The 8,817-nt window shown below is 45.5% G+C and overlaps 1 protein-coding gene across 1 annotated transcript in view; it reads left to right on the top strand.

Moving 5' to 3' along the window:
• Nucleotides 1-8,817, top strand: part of LOC143301266 (uncharacterized) — a 9,323-nt gene extending 506 nt beyond the window's left edge. The window contains exons 1-4 of the mRNA XM_076615419.1: nucleotides 1-829; nucleotides 1,765-1,943; nucleotides 5,703-5,828; nucleotides 7,622-8,817. The exon at nucleotides 1-829 is cut by the window's left edge and continues 506 nt beyond it. Coding sequence (XP_076471534.1) covers nucleotides 604-829; nucleotides 1,765-1,943; nucleotides 5,703-5,828; nucleotides 7,622-8,749 — 1,659 coding nt within the window. The 5' untranslated portion in view covers nucleotides 1-603 and the 3' untranslated portion in view covers nucleotides 8,750-8,817. The remainder of the gene's footprint in view (nucleotides 830-1,764; nucleotides 1,944-5,702; nucleotides 5,829-7,621) is intronic.

The raw sequence follows: 8,817 nt of genomic DNA on the forward strand, positions 1-8,817 counted from the left end.
CTTCGTGAAGATGTGGACAGTCTGAACAAGTAAGATCTCTTCGTTTCTGCCCTTTGTGAAGATGTGAACAGTCTTCAACTGTCTGTCGTTATGAAACACATGGCGATTTTGTAAGTTCGCGAATAATACAGGTTTTCGTTTTTCGAACATCGTGGAAATTCCTGACATATTCATTTCCCTGTTTTTAGCTGTGTTATATGTGGGCCAGCGGATGTTCAGGCCATTGGTGTTTGAGCAAACTAGACGGTTAAGTCTCCATCAGCCCAGTGTGAAACATAGGGCGCTAAGTTGTTTGGTGTTAGTCCGTCAACAAGTCTTTCAATAATAATTTGAAAATCTTTTTTTTTTCAACGGGGAATGACGAAGTTGTGTTGTAAATCACGGTTATTTATTTTATCCCGAATTGTTCTTGTCAGTCAAACATTTCACAGTTTGGGTGTAAAGATAAAGCAGCAAAAGTTACATCCTATCCATACTGTAGTCTGTCGTTCAGCTCTATACATGGGCGGCTCTGGAGGGAAAGACAGAGACTGACATTGTGTGTGGAGTTCGAGACACAGAGTCTGCATCTCAGAGCCAAGAGACCAGCTGACTGCATTAATCATGCCTCCTTCATCCTGGCCTTCTGACGTCAGCACCAACAGCCCAGGGCGTCAAGATGTGGTGACGTCAGTGCGGGTGATGACGACAGCAGTGGATGACGGTGTGGGGGAGGGGTCAGTGGAGGGGAACCTGGCGGACGTGGAAGAGTTCCTCCGGCAGAAGGACGAGGAGTTTGCCTTGGCCGTCCTGCCCGCCATCATCTACCTCGGCCTCATACTCGTCCTGGGTAAGTCTGTGTGTGTGTGTGTGTGTGTGTGTGTGTGTGTGTGTGTCTTTCTCTGTGTGTGTGTGTGTCTGTCTGTCTGTCTGTCTTTCTGTGTGTGTGTGTGTGTGTGTGTGTGTGTGTGTGTGTGTGTGTGTCTTTCTGTGTGTGTGTGTGTGTCTTTCTCTGTGTGTGTGTGTGTGTGTGTGTGTGTGTGTGTGTGTATGTGTGTGTACGCGCGCGCGTGCGTGTGTGTGTGCGCGTTTGTTTGTTTTGTCTTTCTTTTTCAATGTGTGCGTGCGTGTATGAGTGTGTATGAGTGTGTGTGTGTGTGTGTCTGTGTGTGTTTGTTGGTCTGTCTTTCTCTTTCAGTGTGTGTGTATGTGTGTTTGTCTGTCTCTCACCATCCTTACTAAGTTACCTACACCTATGTCCTCTTCTACAATACCATTCAGTATACTGCAATATTCAGACTGAATTCTGGTCAGCTGGGTGCATTTGGAACCCCATCATATTCGTATAAAACCCGAAAAATAATAAAGAGAGGCACTTTCCGGTGATGTGTGCAGGTGTTATAGGAAACGTCACTGTCCTGTACGTCTTTACCCGGAAAAATAAAGAACGGCACTTTCCGGTGATGTGTGCAGGTGTTATAGGAAACGTCACTATCCTGTACGTCTTTAACCGGAAAAATAAAGAACGGCACTTTCCGGTGATGTGTGCAGGTGTTATAGGAAACGTCACTGTCCTGTACGTCTTTAACCGGAAAAATAAAGAACGGCACTTTCCGGTGATGTGTGCAGGTGTTATAGGAAACGTCACTATCCTGTACGTCTTTAACAGGAAAAATAAAGAACAGCACTTTCCAGTAATGTATGCAAGTGTTATAGGAAACGTCATTGTACTGTACGTCTTTAACCGGAAAAATAAAGAACGGCACTTTCCGTTGATGTGTGCAGGTGTTATAGGAAACGTCACTGTCCTGTACGTCTACAACCGGAAAATAAGGAACGGCACTTTCCGGTGGTTCGTGCAGGCATTGGCAGTGTGCGACTTGCTCAGCTGCACCTTGGGATTGCTGGGGGAAATGATGGACATGCGCAGAAACTATACTTTGGGGACCTCCCCGTTCTGTCAGGTAAGGGCGCTAACTCTGGGAGACGGTAGGACTGTGCTGGCCCTGGGTTATCGTTCTTCGTGTTCCTTCGTGTTTTTTGCTGGCTCCCTTTCTGCGTGTGTGTGTGTGTGTGTGTGTGTGTGTGTGTGTGTGTGTTTCCCTCTGTCTCTGTCATATTTATCTGTTAAGTGATGTGTGTGTGTGTGTGGTGTGTGTGTGTGTGTGTGTGTGTGTGTGTGTGTGTGTTTCCCTCTGTCTCTATTCATCTGTTAAGTGATGTGTGTGTGTGGTGTGTGTGTGTGTGTGTGTGTGTGTGTGTTTCCCTCTGTCTCTATTCATCTGTTAAGTGATGTGTGTGTGTGTGTGTGTGTGTGTGTGTGTGTGTGTGTGTGTGTGTGTGTGTGTGTGTGTGTGTGTGTGTACCAACAGTTTTCTCCATTTCAGTCCTTGCCTCTTCGCCCAGACTTTTGGCCCGCACTGACAAGGAGAAATGCTTCAATCGACATTTTATGGATACGTTAACATTCACAGCTAAAACACAACAAACACAACTTTCTACAACATGCAATGCACTTTTAGCAACAAGATTACCTTCGAGATTTTCTCAAAGTAACAGTGCTTGAAGCATATTTGGGAAGCGAAAGTAGTATAGTAGTAGCAATTTCTTCCTTAAGAACCATATATATATATAATTATATGTGTGTGTATATATCTCTCAAGGCCTGACTAAGCGCGTTGGGTTACGCTGCTGGTCAGGCATCTGCTTGGCAGATGTGGTGTAGCGTATATGGTTTGTCCGAACGCAGTGACGCCTCCTTGAGCAACTGAAACTGAAACTGTGTATGTATATGTATATTTATGTATGCATGTATGTATGTATTCCGTGCAGATGTAACCCGTTACAGGATACACGTGACTTTGAACGGAATCTAGTGCACTTTCTTACAAAACAAGAAGACCAAACGTCCAGGGAAATGAAAATTTCAGCAATTCATTAAATTCCTTTTCAACACATCATAATCATATGAACACGTCAGGTTTTAATTAGAACACCTTACACTTAGTTTGGTTCGTTTTTTCCCCCCTACACTTTATTTTTGTGTCTATGAAGTTTTCATTCACCGTTTTCATGACAAATAAACATGGTTCTAATCCATCCATTGTGCTGAGAAAATGAGAGAGAGAGAATGAGGGTAGCGAGAATGATCCCCGTATGGAAAAGCTGCTCTCAAATCTCAGAAAGAAAGAAATATACATTAATACAACACCACTCTCTCATTTTGACTTACGTTATGTCTAACGTTAAGCTCTGGTCAGGCAAACAGAGCACAAAATGTCATATAATGTGTGTAACCCCAACGACTTCAAACCACAGGACTTCATGAGACCACTCTGATGACAGGATTCGTCTTGAAATTACCTCCCTTTGGGTGATTTAAACATTTGAAGGCTAGACTTGTAGCATTTCTCTGTTTACCGAGGAAATAGTCATGCTAAATTCCTAAACGTCTTTCCTCTTCGGAACCAATATTCAAAGAAAAATCATTCATTAACTTTACTCGAGTAGAACTAATGTTTGTGTTAAACTTAGGGCTGTTACAAATGTGACCTTAGAAAACTACGCTTTCTTGCCATAATGAGAAAATTAGATTCTGAAAAATACACTGATGTACTGAATTTAATTACATCGGTTTAAAAAAAAAAATCAACAACAACAAAAAAGAAGAAAAAAAAAAGAGAAATAATGATGATAAGTCACTGAATAAAACCGGTGAAAGCACTGGTCAAAATTGTTTCACAGGTACCATTTCACAAACTCATTCACATCATTCATTGATATATACATAATTCTTTTTTTTTCAGCACGGTCTTCTCTTATTTGACACAAACCACTGTCCACATACATCAAGCATATCTTAAGATTACAATGAAACAATACAAATATGTTTTTTTTTCATTACACGGTTTGGAACAGTTTTACACACACACACACACACACACACACACACACACACACAAAACAAAAAAAACAACCTCAGTTCCCGTCAGTGTGAGTCAGTTCCATCAAAAATATGATTTCCAGGTTAAGAAAAACAACAGCAACAACAACAAAATAACAACAACAGAAAAACAATACTTCCGTCATATTTACAGCACAACTTCCTGATAAACAATATATTGTACTAAAAAAAAATGATATCATAAGTAACTTTAGACATGATAAAAGTATGCGTACTGCTACAGGTAAAAACATGTCACAATGAAAATATGAAAATGAATAGAAATATATATATATATATATATATATATATATATATATATATATATATATATATATAATGACTAGACAAGTACAGAACCAGACTATATTGATGGCTGTTTCAATAATTATTGAACAATTTTCCCTATGTTTCCAATTTAGAAATAACTTGCCATTGGTGACCGCCAAAACATTTTGGCAGCACCCAGCAACAAAACTGGTAAAGGGAGGTTATTAAAAAGAACTGCGTCCCTTTGACAACGCACAACCTGTTTTGGTTCAGCTCGTCGTAACCAACCACGGGGATACACAGACAAAAAGCAAATGAGAGCTTAGTCTGTGACCGAGAATAGATGCTATATATATATATATATCCATGGGCTAAGCTTGGTCTGTAATCGAGAATAGACACTATGTAAATGTCCATGGACTAACCTTGGTCTGTGACTGAGGATAGGCGCTATGTAAATTTTTCATGTACTGAGAGCTTAGTCTGTGACCGAGAATAGACGCTGTGTAAATGTCCATGGCGTTAAGCTTGGTCTCGAACCGAGGATAGACGCTATGTAAATATCCATGGCGTTAAGCTTGGTCTCGAACCGAGGATAGACGCTATGTAAATATCCATGGGCTGAGAGTTTAGTCTGTGTCAGAGGTTAGACGCTATGTAAATGTCCATGGGCTAAGCTTGGTCTGTAACCGAGGATAGACGCTATGTAAATATCCATGGCGTTAAGCTCGGTCTCGAACCGAGGATAGACGCTATGTAAATACCCATGGCGTTAAGCTCGGTCTCGAACCAAGGATAGACACTATGTAAATATCCATGGCGTTAAGCTCGGTCTCGAACCAAGGATGGACGCTATGTAAATATCCATGGCGTTAAGCTCGGTCTCGAACCGAGGATAGACGCTATGTAAATATCCATGGCGTTAAGCTTGGTCTCGAACCGAGGATAGACACTATGGAAATATCCATGGCGTTAAGCTCGGTCTCGAACCGAGGACAGACGCTATGTAAATATCCATGGCGTTAAGCTTGGTCTCGAACCGAGGATAGACGCTATGTAAATATCCACGGCGTTAAGCTCGGTCTCGAACCGAGGATAGACGCTATGTAAATATCCATGGCGTTAAGCTCGGTCTCGAACCGAGGATAGACGCTATGTAAATATCCATGGCGTTAAGCTCGGTCTCGAACCGAGGATAGACGCTATGTAAATATCCATGGCGTTAAGCTCGGTCTCGAACCGAGGATAGACGCTATGTAAATATCCATGGCGTTAAGCTCGGTCTCGAACCGAGGATAGACGCTATGTAAATATCCATGGCGTTAAGCTCGGTCTCGAACCGAGGATAGACGCTATGTAAATATCCATGGCGTTAAGCTCGGTCTCGAACCGAGGACAGACGCTATGTAAATATCCATGGCGTTAAGCTTGGTCTGTGACCGATGACAGATGCCATGAATAATGTCCATGGCAGCCCGTCCCAAGCACACAGTACACCTCTCTGTTTCAGGTGTTCAGGGTGGTGAACTACTTCTGCTCCCCTGCGTCAGGGATTCTGCTGGTGGTGGTAGCGGTGGACAGGTACAGAAACACCTGCCAGCACGAAGCCAGACAGATCACCCCCAAGGTCGCCAAGGTCACTACTTACGTACCTGGATTTATGCATACCTAAGGTTGATGGATGGTGTATTTAATCAAGGCTGCTTGTTATTGTGGCTGTATACAAAACAACACAGCACAGCACAGCGCGGCGCAGCACAGTACAGTTTCAGTTTCAGTTTCACTTTCTCAAGGAGGTGTCACTGCGTTCGGACAAATCCATACACGCTACACCACATCTGTTGAGCAGATGCCTGACCAGCAGCATAACCCAACGCGCTTAGTCAGGCCTTGAGTGCATGCTTACATATTTGTGTACCTATGAAAGTGGATTTCATTTTCGTTGCCATGGGTTCTTTTTCAGTGCGCCAAGTGCGTGCTGCACACGGGACCTCGGTTTATCGTCTCATCCGAAAGACTAGACGCTCAGTTTGATTTTCCAGTCAAACTTAGGAGAAAGGGCGAGAGCGGGATTCGAACCCACACCCTCACGGACTCTCTGTATTGGCAGCTGAGCGTCTTAACCATTCTGCCACCTTCCTCCAGTACAGCACAATGCAACGCAACGAACATAACACAACTGAGCACAGCATAGCACAGCACAGCACAGCACAGCACAGCACAGCACAGCACAGCACAGCACAGCACAGCACAGCACAGCACAGCACAGTATTGCACAACACAATATACTACAGTGCAGCGCAACGCATAGCAACGCAACGAACACAGCATAACACAGCACAGCACAGCACAGCACGGCACAGCACAGCACGACTCGACACAATAATATGATACAACGCATAGCAACGCAACGAACACAGCATAACACAACACGGCACAGCACACCACGACACGGCACAATAATATGATACAACGCATAGCAACGCAACGAACAGAGCATAACACAACACGGCACAGCACACCACGACACGGCACAATAATATGATACAACGCACAGCAACGCAACGAACACAGCACGGCACAGCATGACACAGCACGGCACAGCACGGCACAGCACAGCACAGCACGGCACAGCACGGCACAGCATGGCACAGCACAGCACAGCACGGCACAGCACAGCACAGCACGACATGGTGAAGTACTGTGCAGCGCAGTTCGACATAACATGACGCAACAAGACACGAAACAGTCCATGTGACAAGATGCCTTACAATGGACACGGCACGAACCAACACAACACACAAAACAACACAGTACAACGCTGACAACAACAACAACAAAAACGACCACCAAAAAACAAGCAGCGAACCTTCCTGCATGTCCACAGATACTGATCGACCTTTTGACTGGACGATAACATTAAAACGTGAAAACTGATACTTCTAACAAAACGTCCACAATCACCAGTGTGTCTGTGACGGGATACTAATTGACAGCCATAGAACGTATCACGTACGTGCACAGTGACGTCGCTGATGACGTCATCAGAAACAAGGGTAATAACTCTCTGGAAGGCTGAGAATTCACACGGGTTATCTAGAGTGGTATATCTCCCGACCGTTTTTCTCAGTTTTCAGGCTTATTGTTTGGGATATTGTTTTATGACTTGAAACACCACTTTCTAATGTTTTCCCCTGGTACTGAAGGGGTTTTGAACTGACAAAACGTCTACAATAATTGGTATATGTGATGGGACATTAACAAACCAAATTCCACCCCCACGCCACAGATACTGGCCGACCTTTTAAACCGATAACCATTCGAATGTGAAAACTAATACTTTTTAACAAAGCGTGCACAGTCACCAGTAAGTGTGTGTGTGTGTGTGACGGGGCATTAACAAACAAAAATTCATCTCCCAATCCACAGAAGCTGATCACCATCTGCACTGCACTGGCCGCCCTGCTCGCCGCCCCGGCCGCTGTTCTGTACGGATCACAGACGGCCTTGACCGACAACCCGGCCATCAACGGGTCTGACTGCTCCTTCACGGACGCCTACAAGGACACCATCTACCCCCTGGCCTTCAATGGCACACACCTCCTCATCTTCCTCACCGCCACGGTAATCCTGATCGTTCTGTACGCCATGATCGGTCGGAAGGTCTGGGCGCAGGAGAGATTCCGGAAGGCGGGCTTTGTGGGGGCCAGGTACAGCAAGAAGACTTTGGGGAACACGTCCCGCCCGTCTGACTCCAACAACCTGACCTCTGACGCCTCCAACAGGAACGCCTCCGCTGACACCAAGGACAGCACTGCCTCCGCTGAGGTGAAGGAGAACGCTGAGGTGAAGGAGAATGGTGCCTCTACTGATGCGAAGAATACTGAGGTAAAGGAGGAGTGTGCGTCTGCTGAGCTGAAGGAGAAAAATGCCTCCGGTCAGGCGAAGGAGAAGAGTGCCTCCACCGAAGGAAAGGAGAAGGAGAACACGGAGACCGATACCTCCACTGAAGCGAAAGAAAGCACCACTCTCACTGAAGCGAAAGAAAGCACCACTCTCACTGAAGCGGAGAGTGCCGAAAGCAGCATTGTCCTGATTGAAACTAAGGACAGCCATTACCCCGTTGACGCCACGGAGAGCAACGCCCCCCCATCTGAAGCAAAGCAGCAGAAGAAGAAGCGTGACCTCAGGGGAGTGAGGTCCAAGGACAAGGGGGACAACAACCCGCCCAGGAAGCAGACCCCCAACAACGCTATGTCCATCAGCGCCGAGACACGCCGCCTGACCTGGATGCTCTTCCTGGTGGCCTTGGTCTTCGTCCTCAGTTACCTCCCTTTCCTGTGCACGGTCATCGTCAAATCCCTGACGGCCGCCTCGCACATGGAAGCCGGGGAGTGGAACCTGGCCCTGCAGAACATCGTGCTGAGGTCCTACTTCATCAACAGCATGGCCAACCCCGTCATCTACAGCTTCTGCTCCAGGAGGTTTCGCCTGGAGTGCTCCAAGATTCTGCGCTACTGCTGGTGCTGCCAGTGGAAGAGACAGATCCGTGTGTGATGGTTTGAACTGTTGGTTCAAGAGACAGATCCCTCTGTAATGATAGCGTGACCTGTTGGTTCAAGAGA

Source organism: Babylonia areolata, chromosome 27, assembly GCF_041734735.1.
Source record: "Babylonia areolata isolate BAREFJ2019XMU chromosome 27, ASM4173473v1, whole genome shotgun sequence".
In the NCBI taxonomy this organism is placed as follows: domain Eukaryota; kingdom Metazoa; phylum Mollusca; class Gastropoda; order Neogastropoda; family Buccinidae; genus Babylonia; species Babylonia areolata.